This window comes from Wyeomyia smithii, chromosome 1 (genome assembly GCF_029784165.1).
Source record: "Wyeomyia smithii strain HCP4-BCI-WySm-NY-G18 chromosome 1, ASM2978416v1, whole genome shotgun sequence".
Classification (NCBI taxonomy): Eukaryota; Metazoa; Arthropoda; class Insecta; order Diptera; family Culicidae; genus Wyeomyia; species Wyeomyia smithii.
Window position 1 is genome coordinate 134593019 of NC_073694.1, and position 17955 is coordinate 134610973.

A 17955-nucleotide genomic window follows, 5' to 3' on the forward strand; every position below is an offset into this window, starting at 1 on the left:
ATTTTTTTATCGAAAAATCCAGACTTTCTTCTACAGTTTTCTTGATAACAATCCAAACATTGAATTAAGCTGTCATTCGATATGCCAAGTTAAAAGTGTATTAAAAATGCAACATTTTGTAGAAAAAAAAAGTCAAAACTAACTATTTTCTGCCAAAATATGGTCAATACAATTCATGGTGCTCTAGAGTCACCATGAGCGGGAAAGGGTTAATACAAAGTCGTTGAATCGTTCTGGCCGTTTTACTTCTCTGCGTGCCCTGAAAGATTCAGGTTCGATAAATACCTGTGGTTTTGATGTCGAAGGGGATGACTCTGATACATTTTGTTCTGAGTGTCCAGGTGAAGTTGATGGTGGTGCTGTCGTCTCGATATCACCGTCTTGAACTCGTTTAAATGAGAAGCGTTTCGTAGGTATGTTTTGCCTGATTCTTTATTTTGAACCGTAACACGAGAACCTTCTTTGTTAACTATGACGTACTCACTGGGATTGAAAGTGGTTGTGAATTTATTTCCTGGTAGCAAGTTTTTCATGAGTACTTTGTCTCCGACGTGCATTCCCGATTCACGAGCACCTCTCTTTGCATTTTCCCATTCTCTTCCCTTTTCCTTCATAATGTGATCTCTGTCGCGAGTTTCATCGTTCACAGGTAGTGTTTCAATATCACCCAGACTAGGTATTTTTGAGCGAATGGTTCTGCCAAAAGCCATTTCTGTCGGTGTTTTTCCTGTGGTGGAATGCGGACTAGTGTAGTACATCATTAGATAATCCATCAGATCGTCTTTCCAGTTTCGTCCCAAAGCATGGCTGATTTGAAGTCGTTTTAGTAATGAGCGGTTCTGACGTTCTACTAAACCGTTCTCCTGCGGCCAGTAAGGCGTTGAATAATTTAAATGAATACCGTGTTGTTTACAGTAACTCTCAAATTTCACGCTTGCAAACTGTCGGGCATTGTCTAAAGTGATAGTTACTGGAAAACCCAAACGTGTAAATATTTAATGCAAACGTGCTATTGTCTCTTCTGCTGTGATTTGTTTCATTATTTCTATTTCCTTATACCGGCTGAAATAGTCAATTATCACCATGAGATTCTCCCCTGTAGGCAAAGGGCCCATAAAATCTATCGCGACATCCACCCAAGGTTTTGTCGGGAGTGCTCTACGTTGCATAGGTTCAGGTTTGCTAGGGAGTGCTACCAGTCTGCAACCTTCGCAAGTTGCTACAAATTTCGCAACCTCACGATCCATTCCAGGCCACCAAACACGGTCCCTCAATCTCTGCTTCATGACGGATTCACCCGGGTGGCCTTCATGCGCCAACGTAAGCATTCTGCATCGTAGTATTTTTGGAACGATCAGTTTCGTTCCACGTACCAATATATCTCCTACAAAACCTAGTTCGTTCCGGAACATTTCATAAGGTTTCACTTCTGATCGGCTGCAGTTTCCGTTTCTCATACTTTCGCGTATTGCTCTCAGCTCATAGTCATTTCCAGAATCTTTTTCCAGCTCACAGGTGTCGATTGCCACAGATTCCATTATGGCGAGTACTAAAAATTTGCTATCACCATCGAAATCATTATCATCATTAACAGCGGAAAGCCTTGAGAAAGAATCGGCTATATTACCAGATCCCTTTCTATAGCGGATGTCGTATGTATAAGCCTGAAGCCGCAATACCCATCGTTCTATTCGTGCACACGGTCGCGAACAAGGCCCAATTATAATTTCCAGTGGTTTGTGATCGGTTTCGAGCTCAAAACGCCGTCCCAGTAAATAGATTGAGAAGCGTTCGACTGCCCAAACAATAGCTAGCGCCTCCTTCTCTGTTTGGCAGTATCGCTGTTCTGTTTGACTAAGGCTTTTACTCGCATAAGCAATTATGCGGGGGTTTGTATCATTCTGTGGTGTGTTGAACTGCAATAATACAGCTCCCAATCCCACAGGTGACGCATCTGTTACCACTCGAGTCCTTAGAGAATTATCAAAATACTGCAAGGTTTTAATATTTGAAATCATCCCTTTCAAATCAATAAATGCTTGTTCCTGTTCTGACGTCCACTTGAAAATGGTTCCAATGTGAGTCAGGTGTCTTAGTGGTGCAGTGATGGTTGCTAAATCGGGTATAAACTTTCCTACATAGGTTACGAGACCCAGAAAGCTTTTCAGTTCTTCCACTGTCTTAGGAGTTCGAAACGATTTTAACGCTGCTAATTTGTCATGTGTAGGCCGTATATCTTGCGCGGAAAGGTGATGTCCCACAAAAACAACTTCCTTTACTCTGTACACACATTTTTCGTGATTGAGTAGTACATGTTTTGATTTCTAAACTTGCATAACCTTGCTCAGGGCGCGATCGTGTTCAGCTTCGTCGGCCCCAAAAATCAGGATATCGCGATGTAGTTTACTACATTTTCACAATCCGATAGAATCTGTTCCAAGGTCATTTGGAACATTTCGGGCGCACATGATATGCCAAACATTAGTCGCTTTTAACGGAAAATGCCTTTATGAGTTATAAAAGTAGTTATGTATCGACAAGATTCCTGAAGCTGCAGTTGGTGGAATGCATCCTTAATGTCTAATCGACTGAATACTCTCGCTTGTTTTAGTTGTGGGAGAAAGTCATCGAAAGTGGGCATCGAGTAGGCTTCTCGTTTAATCGCTTGATTTGCGCGTCTCATATCCACGCATAATCTTAACTCCCCATTATCTTTTACAATTGTTACCAACGGTGAAACCCACAAGCTATACTCTTCCACTGGCTCAATTATATCTGCAATCAATAAGGAGTTCAATTTTTCTTCTATCTTTGCAAGTAACGCCAACGGTGGACGACGAGCGTGCTGTCTTATCGGTGTAACACTATCATCAATCGGGATATTAAGCTGTATTCCCTTTATTTTCGGGAAGGGTCGTTTTTGATTTGATTCTAATCGGCATATCTCTTCCGTCAGGTTCTTCGGTAAACCCAGCACGGCCAATTCTTTTGCTGTAACTCGTCCCAGCAATGGCTGTGTGCCGTCTTCTAATACGTAAAATGTTGCTTCTTTCTGTACCTGCTTAGCTGAATCACTAACCTCGATTGTTGATTCGAATACTTTGTTTACTTTAAGTATATTCGAAGTCTTTCCATAACCCTTGAAGTTTTGATCACAGGTAAAACGGATGTTGCACACATTGGCGCCCAGGCTTTTTAGTTTCTTCCATGTTTCAATGTCGATTATATTTTTTTCACATCCTGAATCAATCAACATTTCAACGAGTACTCCAACAATAGACACCCACAACAATTCATCTCCATCCCTAATGCTCAAAACAAAACAAAATGATTTACCGTCTTCTTTCTCATTCTCCAATGAACGTATATGCTGATACTTCATCCGTTTCTTTGATGAGCCATCCGATTCCGGCAGTCTGCGTTTGAATGCTGTATTGCAACATTGCAAAATGCCCGGTTCTATGACAAACATCGCACGATTTGTATCTGGCTGGGCATCTGGGCTCTGTTCCACTATGTCCTCTGCGTCCGCAGCGAGAACATAACATTCCCGAATCTCTCCAAGTGTTACGAATCTTGCTTAGCTCCGATGATCTGGAATGCTCTCCACGATCTGTGTGTGTTATTTGTCCTGCCTGATATTTAATGGATTGATGGCTGCTTACAATTCGAGTGACATCATTTAGAGAAAGATTTTCCTTTTCCAGCAGTTGTTCACGAAAGTCCGAGGGTGCTAATTGAATGACTCGATTATACTGATTTCATAACTCTCTTGCTTAGTGTTTCCAAAATTGCATTTGCTAGCTGCCTCCATCGATCGCAGTAAGAACTTGTCCAATGGTTCACTAAGATCGAATGGCTCCAATGACCAAAACAAATGTCTCTTATAAGCTTCGTGTTGTTTTGGTGCAAAATATTCGTTCAACTTATCTATCGCCACTTTAAAAGGATCAACACCAATTGCTTCCTCCACATCAGCTCCGGAAATACTGCTAAAAACATCTTGGACATCCGGACCAGCGCGTGCCAAGAATGTTTTTAGCCGTTTTTATTTGTGACGTTATTTGCTAGTGCTAAATATTCAAATTGGCGTTTATAACGCAGCCATTCATCGCGAACTTCATCTGGTGACATAAGCTTGAATTTGAATGGTAAAATATCCCATTTGTCCATTTTTTTCACCCTTTGAAGTTTAAATTATTCTGCAAAATACATTATCCGTTGGTATTCACTTATTACACTTTCCATTAATCCTTTTTTTCGTGAATCCAACACTCTTTCTCGACCTGTGCGTCAACTTGTGATCGCTATATATATATATATATATATATATATATATATATATATATATATATATATATATATATATATATATATATATATATATATATATATATATATATATATATATATATATATATATATATATATATATATATATATATATAGCGATCACAAGTTGACGCACAGGTCGAGAAAGAGTGTTGGATTCACGAAAAAAAGGATTAATGGAAAGTGTAATAAGTGAATACCAACGGATAATGTATTTTGCAGAATAATTTAAACTTCAAAGGGTGAAAAAAATGGACAAATGGGATATTTTACCATTCAAATTCAAGCTTATGTCACCAGATGAAGTTCGCGATGAATGGCTGCGTTATAAACGCCAATTTGAATATTTAGCACTAGCAAATAACGTCACAAATAAAAACGGCTAAAAACATTCTTGGCACGCGCTGGTCCGGATGTCCAAGATGTTTTTAGCAGTATTTCCGGAGCTGATGTGGAGGAAGCAATTGGTGTTGATCCTTTTAAAGTGGCGATAGATAAGTTGAACGAATATTTTGCACCAAAACAACACGAAGCTTATAAGAGACATTTGTTTTGGTCATTGGAGCCATTCGATCTTAGTGAACCATTGGACAAGTTCTTACTGCGATCGATGGAGGCAGCTAGCAAATGCAATTTTGGAAACACTAAGCAAGAGAGTTATGAAATCAGTATAATCGAGTCATTCAATTAGCACCCTCGGACTTTCGTGAACAACTGCTGGAAAAGGAAAATCTTTCTCTAAATGATGTCACTCGAATTGTAAGCAGCCATCAATCCATTAAATATCAGGCAGGACAAATAACACACACAGATCGTGGAGAGCATTCCAGATCATCGGAGCTAAGCAAGATTCGTAACACTTGGAGAGATTCGGGAATGTTATGTTCTCGCTGCGGACGCAGAGGACATAGTGGAACAGAGCCCAGATGCCCAGCCAGATACAAATCGTGCGATGTTTGTCATAGAACCGGGCATTTTGCAATGTTGCAATACAGCATTCAAACGCAGACTGCCGGAATCGGATGGCTCATCAAAGAAACGGATGAAGTATCAGCATATACGTTCATTGGAGAATGAGAAAGAAGACGGTAAATCATTTTGTTTTGTTTTGAGCATTAGGGATGGAGATGAATTGTTGTGGGTGTCTATTGTTGGAGTACTCGTTGAAATGTTGATTGATTCAGGATGTGAAAAAAATATAATCGACATTGAAACATGGAAGAAACTAAAAAGCCTGGGCGCCAATGTGTGCAACATCCGTTTTACCTGTGATCAAAACTTCAAGGGTTATGGAAAGACTTCGAATATACTTAAAGTAAACAAAGTATTCGAATCAACAATCGAGGTTAGTGATTCAGCTAAGCAGGTACAGAAAGAAGCAACATTTTACGTATTAGAAGACGGCACACAGCCATTGCTGGGACGAGTTACAGCAAAAGAATTGGCCGTGCTGGGTTTACCGAAGAACCTGACGGAAGAGATATGCCGATTAGAATCAAATCAAAAACGACCCTTCCCGAAAATAAAGGGAATACAGCTTAATATCCCGATTGATGATAGTGTTACACCGATAAGACAGCACGCTCGTCGTCCACCGTTGGCGTTACTTGCAAAGATAGAAGAAAAATTGAACTCCTTATTGATTGCAGATATAATTGAGCCAGTGGAAGAGTATAGCTTGTGGGTTTCACCGTTGGTAACAATTGTAAAAGATAATGGGGAGTTAAGATTATGCGTGGATATGAGACGCGCAAATCAAGCGATTAAACGAGAAGCCTACTCGATGCCCACTTTCGATGACTTTCTCCCACAACTAAAACAAGCGAGAGTATTCAGTCGATTAGACATTAAGGATGCATTCCACCAACTGCAGCTTCAGGAATCTTGTCGATACATAACTACTTTTATAACTCATAAAGGCATTTTCCGTTAAAAGCGACTAATGTTTGGCATATCATGTGCGCCCGAAATGTTCCAAATGACCTTGGAACAGATTCTATCGGATTGTGAAAATGTAGTAAACTACATCGCGATATCCTGATTTTTGGGGCCGACGAAGCTGAACACGATCGCGCCCTGAGCAAGGTTATGCAAGTTTAGAAATCAAAACATGTACTACTCAATCACGAAAAATGTGTGTACAGAGTAAAGGAAGTTGTTTTTGTGGGACATCACCTTTCCGCGCAAGATATACGGCCTACACATGACAAATTAGCAGCGTTAAAATCGTTTCGAACTCCTAAGACAGTGGAAGAACTGAAAAGCTTTCTGGGTCTCGTAACCTATGTAGGAAAGTTTATACCCGATTTAGCAACCATCACTGCACCACTAAGACACCTGACTCACATTGGAACCATTTTCAAGTGGACGTCAGAACAGGAACAAGCATTTATTGATTTGAAAGGGATGATTTCAAATATTAAAACCTTGCAGTATTTTGATAATTCTCTAAGGACTCGAGTGGTAACAGATGCGTCACCTGTGGGATTGGGAGCTGTATTATTGCAGTTCAACACACCACAGAATGATACAAACCCCCGCATAATTGCTTATGCGAGTAAAAGCCTTAGTCAAACAGAACAGCGATACTGCCAAACAGAGAAGGAGGCGCTAGCTATTGTTTGGGCAGTCGAACGCTTCTCAATCTATTTACTGGGACGGCGTTTTGAGCTCGAAACCGATCACAAACCACTGGAAATTATAATTGGGCCTTGTTCGCGACCGTGTGCACGAATAGAACGATGGGTATTGCGGCTTCAGGCTTATACATACGACATCCGCTATAGAAAGGGATCTGGTAATATAGCCGATTCTTTCTCAAGGCTTTCCGCTGTTAATGATGATAATGATTTCGATGGTGATAGCAAATTTTTAGTACTCGCCATAATGGAATCTGTGGCAATCGACACCTGTGAGCTGGAAAAAGATTCTGGAAATGACTATGAGCTGAGAGCAATACGCGAAAGTATGAGAAACGGAAACTGCAGCCGATCAGAAGTGAAACCTTATGAAATGTTCCGGAACGAACTAGGTTTTGTAGGAGATATATTGGTACGTGGAACGAAACTGATCGTTCCAAAAATACTACGATGCAGAATGCTTACGTTGGCGCATGAAGGCCACCCGGGTGAATCCGTCATGAAGCAGAGATTGAGGGACCGTGTTTGGTGGCCTGGAATGGATCGTGAGGTTGCGAAATTTGTAGCAACTTGCGAAGGTTGCAGACTGGTAGCACTCCCTAGCAAACCTGAACCTATGCAACGTAGAGCACTCCCGACAAAACCTTGGGTGGATGTCGCGATAGATTTTATGAGCCCTTTGCCTACAGGGGAGAATCTCATGGTGATAATTGACTATTTCAGCCGGTATAAGGAAATAGAAATAATGAAACAAATCACAGCAGAAGAGACAATAGCACGTTTGCATTAAATATTTACACGTTTGGGTTTTCCAGTAACTATCACTTTAGACAATGCCCGACAGTTTGCAAGCGTGAAATTTGAGAGTTACTGTAAACAACACGGTATTCATTTAAATTATTCAACGCCTTACTGGCCGCAGGAGAACGGTTTAGTAGAACGTCAGAACCGCTCATTACTAAAACGACTTCAAATCAGCCATGCTTTGGGACGAAACTGGAAAGACGATCTGATGGATTATCTAATGATGTACTACACTAGTCCGCATTCCACCACAGGAAAAACACCGACAGAAATGGCTTTTGGCAGAACCATTCGCTCAAAAATACCTAGTCTGGGTGATATTGAAACACTACCTGTGAACGATGAAACTCGCGACAGAGATCACATTATGAAGGAAAAGGGAAGAGAATGGGAAAATGCAAAGAGAGGTGCTCGTGAATCGGGAATGCACGTCGGAGACAAAGTACTCATGAAAAACTTGCTACCAGGAAATAAATTCACAACCACTTTCAATCCCAGTGAGTACGTCATAGTTAACAAAGAAGGTTCTCGTGTTACGGTTCAAAATAAAGAATCAGGCAAAACATACCTACGAAACGCTTCTCATTTAAACGAGTTCAAGACGGTGATATCGAGACGACAGCACCACCATCAACTTCACCTGGACACTCAGAACAAAATGTATCAGAGTCATCCCCTTCGACATCAAAACCACAGGTATTTATCGAACCTGAATCTTTCAGGGCACGCAGAGAAGTAAAACGGCCAGAACGATTCAACGACTTTGTATTAACCCTTTCCCGCTCATGGTGACTCTAGAGCACCATGAATTGTATTGACCATATTTTGGCAGAAAATAGTTAGTTTTGACTTTTTTTTTCTACAAAATGTTGCATTTTTAATACACTTTTAACTTGGCATATCGAATGACAGCTTAATTCAATGTTTGGATTGTTATCAAGAAAACTGTAGAAGAAAGTCTGGATTTTTCGATAAAAAAATAATGTGTGTTTTTGACAACCGTTTTTATATAACATTAATCAATCGATTTCATAATAAAAATAAATTTTACGTAGATCTATTGTCTATTGAGTGTAACAATACACCAAATTAGCATTTTTCATTCTAATTCGCTTGTCCCATAAATTTGAATATGGTGCCTCAGAGCACCACTGGGCATACAGAAGACAAAAATTTGAAACGTATGCTGGCTAAAAATATCCGTTACGATGAAATATCATATTGGCCAGCATTTAAAGTTGCGCAGAGATGTTTCTAACGCAATCATCGTGATCACTTTACACTCTTTTGGTGTTCAAGTGTAATGTTCGTCTTTGCATAATGAGAGCGAGATTTTTTTTCTTCATTTTCCATCATGAAAAATCAATCAAATGGTCGTAAACGTAGTCTTTTTTTTCGAAAACTACATTGTTTCTCTTTTATTTTTATTAATTTTGAAATAACTGCTTTCAATAGTTAAATTTTGCCAAAAAAAAATTTTCTCGTGTATTAAAAATAAGTCCCTTGTATGCTCATAGGTGCTCTGGAGCACCATGTCAAATTTAACTTTTTACTTCAAAATATAACATTTCCCAGTAATTTGAATAAGTCTACGAAGTATTTTGCCCAAATTAACCCGTTAAGTAATTTTAAATCATGAAAAACCTCGTGAGCGGGAGAGGGTTAAACAATTTTTGAATAAGAATAAATTTGATTATTAATAAAGAAAAGGAGATGTGGTATCTTGAACCAGTGTGCGCAAATGACTACTTACTATTAATCACCGACCATGTAGATAGTATAGGGATAGAATGAAGACAACAATGAGAGATAGGTAAAACTGTAGAGCGAAAGGTCAGTTAATGAGCGACGACACGGAAGCCAACTGGATAGTGAATATTGCTTTACCTCGTGAGAAAGTATTATTGGTTATTTACGGAGGTACAACATTATGGAAAGCTCTTTCGACGATGTCTGCTTTGAATGTCAGTTCGTTATTAATAAACTGCTGATTGTTGAATATTACTGTACAGTTAGCGAATGAAATGAGAAAGTTGCCATTCAGGGTCCTATTATCTGGTCCACAGGTAGATTGTATAGTTTGATCTTTAGCGTTAGTAATCAAGATTGAGTTTTCGGTGATTAGCTGTTGCGATGTTTTGTTTTGTATAGTGTAACCACAGACTAACAGACATAACACGTCGAACAAATTTCCAATAAAATCATCGTTTGGATGATTCAAGTACTTTACGTTAGTAACACTAGCACCATCTGCTGTCGTGTTCGCGCTGCGTAATGTTTCCAACATCAGCGCCAGCGTTACTGCATCTGTCAAATGGGGAACTACAAAATATGTATGAGATAGCATGACAGTGCCTTAGACGACGTTTTCGCGCGATGACTGTTATTCGATTGAAAATTTGAATTGAACGTTTTTTGTGGCGATGGAGCTATGTTCCAGTGTTACGTCTGTTAGTCTGTGGTGTAACTGCATGTCGCTTGTCTTCCATGGATTGGAGTGGCCAGACAGTCATCATTTAATTCCTTTAGAAATGATGTTTTTTGAACAAAGTCTTTTGGTTTTTCTGTACCGTAAAGGTTGTTACCTCTCTTTATAATATGTGTTGGGTATTGATGTAGAATTCGATTGTTATTTACTAGCGGGTAAATCCTCATGATATCTGATATTTTGTTCTCCAGTTGAGGGACGTTAAGCATGTAAATGAGAATATTATCTTTCAATGCTACCTTTGGAATAACGAATTGTAGTGCTTCGTCAGGAAAATCCATCTCTACTCCTTGATCTTGTATAAGTGTTCGTAGAGTGTTTAGTTCTCGCAATGATAGTATTTTATTGCTTACTAGTGAACTTTTTGAAAGGGTGATAGCGTCTTGGATATTGTCGAGTAGGTGGTTGATGCTGTCGATGTTTATTATTGTCATTATTGCTTCGATTTCGTTAAAAATGATGTTGTTACTATGGGGATTTTCAACAATCTTATTATGGTTTCCGTGAGCTGCCGCTCATGGCAAGTCCGTCCCAATTGCATTTTTATCAATTTTAAGTTTATTTATAGAATCAATTCCTTTTTGTATCTACTTTCGACAAAACAAATATTTTTGAATGCTTCGTTCTGAGGAACTATGAAAAAAATAGCAAGTCGGTTTGTCCCATAGCAAAAGTGATCGTAAGTCGGTCCCATTGAAAAAAACCCTCGCAATTCAACCCCACAGCCAGTAATGATTGTGAAAAATGTGATATTTACCACAACTTATGGTCTTCAGGTTTAGAATTAGATGTACCAAGTGATATTCGATAGGAGGTTTGATTGAATTTTACGCGTTCTACATCGTGTGGCTCTAGCTGATAGTACAATGTTTTCTTCAAGACAAAGTGTCCACCAGTAACTTCTTTCAGCTGTTGTTTGTTGACAGTGAACACTTTAGGTGTGTCACTGTATTGTTAGTTAAAGCATTCTTTAGTAAATACTAGTTTTCGTATTTTATCCGTATTTTATGTAAAGACGTGGGTAAAAGTTGTTCGATTATTGTCGTGAATTCTGTTTTGAAGAATTTGTCAGTCATATCAAATACTTCGGTACGCTACTTAGCTGTTTTTTAAACGAGCAAACATTTTCCTAAGCTATAGGTGTTCTTTCATATTTGCTTCCACTGCTACGTGGAAGCTGTTCGCCGTCACGAACGTGTGACCGCTCTCAGGGAAATTTAGAATAAGTTCCTACACCTTAACTGATTTTGAATTTATCAGTAGTATCAAATGTAAAAACAAAATCTTATTTTATTTTGAGCGGCGCAGTTGGTACACTGTGTTATGCTTCTCACAAAAAACTTGTTTATTGAAGCACGAGAGACGTTCATTTATGAATTGACCAGCGATGGATTCATTCCAAACGCAAGCTATAGCACCGCCATCGATTTGCAGTAGTTTGTTTTTCATCACCGGTCGTAGCTGGCTATGAGATTGACTTGCTATCATTCTGGCTACGTACCGTAAAAGTAATCGCATGGGAGTCCCAGCTTATGATTTTTAACAAATTTTATTCAAATTTCAGTGTTTATGCAAGTTTTATGATTCAATAGTGTTAGATTGTCATTGCAGTACTAAATTCTGTTGATGGTCTCGATTGAAAGAGCATTTAAGTGCAAAATTTTACCTAAAGCGTAACGATTTTCAATTGCTGTTTTCTCGTCAGCACCAAAAAGCAAATGGGACGGACTTGCTATGAGCGGCAGTGAGGTGTGCAATTCTGCCATTTAGTTGCATGTTTGTTTTCATCCGCGCATTATTCTGGTCGATCAGATCGTTCATAGTGTAGTTAATAAGTCTCAAATCTATTGCGTTGGGGGTTCCAGCTATAAACTTGAATGCTGTGCCAATCATATCCCATCGCTTGCTCCGATGACTCCTTGGTTTTAGTCCATAAAATGTTGCGTATAGTCGTTGGATTTTTTGTCGTATTACGTTTGTTAGTGGGTTAGTTTTTACAAGTTTTTGATAGGAAATGTTGGTCGAGCTCTCAACTGCTTCCTCAATTATTGTCAAGTTAATGGGATGAATAAGCTTTACTAATCCAGTTTGAATGGTCTCTAACTTATCAACAACAGTGGGTTCGTGTGTAAATTATTGATTGTTAAAAATTGTGCTTGACTCGCGGTTATTGTAAGTAGTACCAGTATTAACATCGTTTTCTGAAATTGTCAAAATATTATTAAGGTAGGTAAGGGTTAGTATTACTATGTATTTGATTGTGACTGGTTGTTTAGAAATAACCCCTAAGTTTTCCTTTTTCTTTTTATTTTTGTTTTATGGATTCTAATGTTTCGCTGATCTATAAAAGTTTTTCTATTGTTCTGTTTGACCTTTTGTTTTCTAAATTTTGGTCTATGTTTAGCTTTTATGCCTTGTATTTTGTTATAAATAGTTTCGCCCTCGATTAGAGGTGGTTCTTCTTCTCTCTCGATGTTACGGCGTTCCCTGGTTTTATTTTGATAATTTTGAATTTTATTGATGACGTCGTCGAAAATCGCGTTTCTATTTTCCAAGATGGTTTCAAGATTCAAAGGCCTTTCATCGCCTTCTCTGATACCAAAAAACACCTCGGTGGGTTTTAATTTGGTTGCCAAATGGATGGTGTCGTTGTATAATGAAGTCGCTATTCTATACAGTTCCTTTGCTGACATGTCATTATACTTCTGTCGTACGTCGAAAATTTCTGCAAGAGTTGAATGGAATCGTTCTACGATGCCATTCACCTCACTATGTCCGGAAGGTGTAAAATAAGTTTCAACGTTTAGCCTTTGAAGGAGGCCTCGAATTTCTGGTGATTTAACCCTTTATAAGGCAGTGGCAACTATATTGCCACCAACAAAATTTATTTTTTTCGCTGCACTCAGAATATTGTTTTCAAATTTGACTAAACCAATGACTTCTACAGGTGTCTTAGAACACTTCAGTTTTTTCTAGGACTGCTAGAAGTGTACAATATTGATTTTGGGATCATTTTTATGTGAACAAACCGCAATTTTAGACCGCCTTCAGGAAATTCATTTTTTTTTTGGTGAAAATTCAACAAATTGGTAAGTTTTTCACCAGGAACTTTCTATTCAGGACCTACTGTGTTAGACTATGCAGTTTTTTCGTTAAAATTCATGGTGTATTGGACGACAAATTCAATATTTTTTCCTAAAAATTTTTTCTGGATACCACTCAAAAAACCGTTTACTTCGATCTTTTCCATGCAAAATAAATGAAGTTCTACTGTTCCATTCGAATTACTATGATTTTTCATTTTTTATAATTACAAAAAATCAAGCTTACAATGCAGATGCAAAAAAAAAATGCTTCCATCGTTTTTGGGGTTAACGGGCAGTGGCAACTTTATTGCCACCAACGTTTGTACGGTTAACGGGCAGTGGCAACTATATTGCCACCAACATCGTGGCGTTAACGGGCAGTGGCAACTATATTGCCACCAATGTTTTTGGGGTTAACGGGCAGTGGCAACTATATTGCCACCAATGTTTTTGGGGTTAACGGACAGTGGCAACTATATTGCCACCAATTTTTTCAATTGATTCAATAGTTAATTTTTTAACAAAGGTACATTTGTGTTGTTCCTTTTGTAAGGAATACGTTTTATTGAAGTTTATGTAGATTCCTTGCGTAGTTTTCACGGCCTTATAAAGGGTTAAAAGCAGCCTCATTATCACAAACTATTAATTTTGGTGTGCCATAAGTGGTGATAAGTTTTGTGATACCTTTTTTAACATCAGGTATTGAGCGGGATTTGATGGGTACGAGAATAGCGTATCGGGATAGTTTGTCGACAGCTGTTATGAAAAGGTTTGGGGAAGAAATGTAAATGTCGACGTGTAAGATGTCAAGAGGCTTTTGTGGAATTGGGGTTTCTGAAAATGTGTTTTTATAAGGGTTTCTTTCGTATTTGTTTTCGAGACAGGTGGGACAAAGGTTGATAAAATTGTGGATCCTGTTTTTCATCTGGGGGAAATAGAACTTTCTTACGATCGTTGCGTAATTTTCCTCTATTCCACGATGGGCTCTGTCGTGTGTGGCTTCGATAACGTTATCCTGTTCTTCGATAGTTGTAAGGTCCTGTAGAATTGATTGGGTTAGAATAATTTTTAAAGATTTAGCGCGTGAAAAATGATTCATATATGTGATCTGAAGGATGTTCAACCACTCCTCTGGACAAAGAATGCAGTTCATTCTTGTTGGGTGCATGAAATCTCGAAATATTTTTATGGCAACTGGAACTCCAAATGTTGCTCGTACCATGGTTCGTCAAAGTATACCTGGAAATATTGTCTCGTATGTTTCATTATTGCTACTTCCCTTTTTTATAACTATTTGATTTTTGGAGACGTTCAATGGAGACTCGGTCATTTTGATGAGGCTCTCATTGTCGGAGTCTGCGGAATGCACTGTTGCTGCGTCTGATGATGCTTCGGCCTCGTTTGCATTTACTTCGTGTTTAATTCGCGAGAGTCCGTCGGCTGCTACATTTTGTTTGCCAGGGCGATACTGAATATCATAGTCGAACTCTTCTAATCTCAACTTCATCCGAATCAATCTGTCGTTAGGTGTTTTCAAATTTAATGCGTACGTTAAAGGCTTATGGTCGGTGTATAGGGTAAATTTCCGACCATACAAATAAGGCCTAAAATATTTGCACGCCCAGTCGATAGCCAGGAGTTCTTTTTCAATCGCTGAATATTTCTGCTCGGTTTTCGTTAGAGTGCGTGAAGCAAATGCTATGGGTTTGTCCTGGCCGATAGGGCCTTGTGAAAGGACAGATCCCAGAGCGTAATTTGAAGCATCTGTAGTGAGCACAAATCGCTTCGAAAAATCGGGATATTGTAGTACATGACTACTTGTGAGAATGTTTTTGCAGCGGTTAGAGGAAGAGACAAACTCATGTGTGTGTCTGATTTCTTCTCCTTTTCTTAACTGCTGTGTCATTGGCTTCGCTATTTTTGCGAAGTCTTTGATAAATTTTCTATAATAACCGATTATTCCAAGAAACCCTTTAAGTTCCTTTTCGTTTTTCGGCAAAGGCCATTCCTTGATACACGCAAAAGTTGGATGGTGCGAAACCAGTACAAAATCGTGCGTTTTTAGCGCAATTGTTGGTGTGGTTTGGAACCAGTACAATGATTGCGTGTTGGGCATAACGCAATTAATGCTCTAGCGTTTTTTCAATGTATTGGTCACCTCCAAACAACTACTACTCCTAAACAGTTTCAGCTGGTATCAAGCAGCTTTGCAAAGCGAGCGAGAAGCAAAACCTTTCTCCTCCTTTCTGCTTGAGAACGAGACATATGCTACGCTTCTCAAGTCTTTTGCACACACGCTTTCCCCTGAGTAGCAGCAAGCACGCATCGACAGTATGACTAACAACACTGGCATCTGGCATCTAGTATGTACAGCACGGGTGTCTCGCTCATTTCGTAAAGCGACGAGACATCGTCTTGCGCGTCGCAACCCGAACCGAAGAAGAAGCGAAAGAGCAACCTGCAAATTATATGTGACGTATCTAGTCTCGTCGCACGTATATGGAAAATCTACGAGCAAGAGAGAAAGAGCAGTCACTAATACACTCGATGTGAGAAATAAAGTGTCGATCATATACCGACATATTCTGATTTCAATCTATGTCAATGTATTCGCAGTACAACTGTTGTGTTATGCGTTTCACACATTTATTGTGCGATTTCTGTGCAACATTTGTGCGATTTGGGAAGACACAATGATTGTACAAGACTTCAACCACAGACTAACAGACGTAACACTGGAACCTAGCTCCATCGCCACAAAAAACGATCATTTCAAATTTCTATTCGAATAACAGTCATCGCGCGAGAACGCCGCCTGGGGCGCTGTCATGCAATCTCTCATACATATTTTGTGGTTCCCTATTTGACACATGCAGTAACGCTAGCGCTGATGTCGAAATACATGACGCAGCGCGAACACGGCAGCAGATGGTGCTAGTGTTACTGACATAAAGTACTGGAATCATCCGAACGATGATTTTATTGGAAATTTGTTCGAAGTGTTATGTCTGTTAGTCTGTGCTTCAACTTTTGCGTGTAGCTTTCATTTTCTCTGGGTTAGGCTCGACTCCCTCGGGAGTTACTATATGTCCGAGAAAAGCTACCTCCTTTTGAAGAAACTCGCATTTATCAATCTGAATTTTGAGATTGTATCTGCGTAAAGTTTCAAGAATTTTCGAAAGGTTTATTAAATGTTCTTGAAGACTGGTGGAAAAGATGATGATATCATCCATATACACCAAGCAAATCCTGCCAAAATGTTCCCTGAGGACATTATCCATCACTCTTTGGAACGTGGCCGGTGCATTTTTTAACCCAAAGGGCATTCGGACAAACTCATAGTGTCCGCCGTCGACACTGAAGGCTGTCTTTTGAATGTCCTTTTTCTTTACCTCGATTTGATGAAACCCGGAGGCTAAATCGCGGGTTGTAAAATACTGTCATTTTCCCAACTTGTCGAGAATGTCGGTAATATTCGGGATGGGGTATCGATCGTCCACAGTTTTCTCATTTAACTTTCGGTAATCGATTACCAACCTCCATTTTCGTTGACCGGAAGCGTCTTACTTCTTCGGTACTACCCATACTGGAGATGACCATGGGCTATTCGAAGGACGAATGATACCTTGGTCTAACATTTTTATGATTTGCCGCTGTACTTCCTCCTTATGGCAAAAGGGGTAACGGTAAGATTTTGTATACACTGGAAGCTCATCTTTGGTTGCTATTCCGTGGTGAATGGCACTGGTGAAAGTTAATTTATTGTTTTCGGTATAAAAAATATCTTCGTATTTATGAAGAACGTTCAACATTTTGGATCGTTCTTCTGAGTTTAACTGATCAAGCCTAAGTTGATCGTCGAGAAGTTTGTTTTTGCTAACAAGGCTGTTACCATGGACAGATGTCTCGAAATTATTTATCTCGATGTTCAACACATCGCAAATATTCAGTTCTCTGGAGACATCATCGCAATTATGAACATAGACCCTTGCTTTGTGGTCTGAGCATTTGTATAATCCAGAAAGAATGTAAATTCTCGGCAGCAATTCAATTTCGTCTTTCAGAAAGAAATCGTCATCGAGTCCTGAAGTTGGTATGATAATGGGTTTGATTTCGTTTGAATTCACTTGAACTTTGTCGGGATATTTTTTATTGAGCGGTATTGAGAGGTTTTTTATTTTCAAACAGTCATTTGCTGTATCAATTACAGCACCCAATGATCGCAGCGTTGCGTACCCTATTAATCCATGAAAATAGTCGTGAAACTCAAATAAGAAAAATTTTTGGTTTGAGAGTGTTTTATCGTGATGCAAGAAAGGGTTGAGAAAAGCATAGTTGTTTACCAGGTATTCTCCGTTTATGTTTTTGATTTTTTGATTTGTTCCTATTTTATACAACTTGCTGGGACTAATTTTGGAGAGATATAATTTTTATTGGCACCGGTGTCGATGAGAAACTTAAGGGCTCCAAATTTTAAGAAGGGTAAAAAATTGTTAGTCACTCCTCTTGTTGTGGGGGTTGTGCTAAATGAAAATTTAATTCATCGCCAATAACTTCCTGTTGTTGGTTCGGGTCGTCGGTAAATGAGTCTTCCGTCTGTGTGTCT

At 39.1% G+C, this 17955-nt stretch overlaps 4 protein-coding genes across 4 annotated transcripts; 2 read left to right on the plus strand and 2 right to left on the minus strand.

Moving 5' to 3' along the window:
* Window positions 1-242: 242 nt before the first annotated feature.
* On the minus strand, window positions 243-1538 carry LOC129717205 (uncharacterized protein K02A2.6-like). Its single transcript, XM_055667057.1, has 2 exons — window positions 1460-1538; window positions 243-970 (listed from the first exon to the last, which is right to left on the minus strand). Exons 1-2 carry the CDS (start codon window positions 1536-1538, stop codon window positions 243-245), a joined length of 807 nt encoding a protein of 268 aa, XP_055523032.1.
* A 953-nt stretch (window positions 1539-2491) lies between these two features.
* LOC129717206 (uncharacterized protein K02A2.6-like) lies at window positions 2492-3472 on the minus strand. The gene has a single exon (XM_055667059.1). The coding sequence runs from the start codon at window positions 3470-3472 to the stop codon at window positions 2492-2494; it is 981 nt and encodes a 326-aa protein (XP_055523034.1).
* A 1812-nt stretch (window positions 3473-5284) lies between these two features.
* Window positions 5285-6265, plus strand: LOC129717207 (uncharacterized protein K02A2.6-like). Its single transcript, XM_055667060.1, has one exon. It carries the CDS (start codon window positions 5285-5287, stop codon window positions 6263-6265), a length of 981 nt encoding a protein of 326 aa, XP_055523035.1.
* Window positions 6266-7218: 953 nt separating this feature from the next.
* LOC129717208 (uncharacterized protein K02A2.6-like) lies at window positions 7219-8514 on the plus strand. The gene is made up of 2 exons (XM_055667061.1): window positions 7219-7297; window positions 7787-8514. The coding sequence occupies exons 1-2, from the start codon at window positions 7219-7221 to the stop codon at window positions 8512-8514; spliced, it is 807 nt and encodes a 268-aa protein (XP_055523036.1).
* Window positions 8515-17955: the final 9441 nt, after the last annotated feature.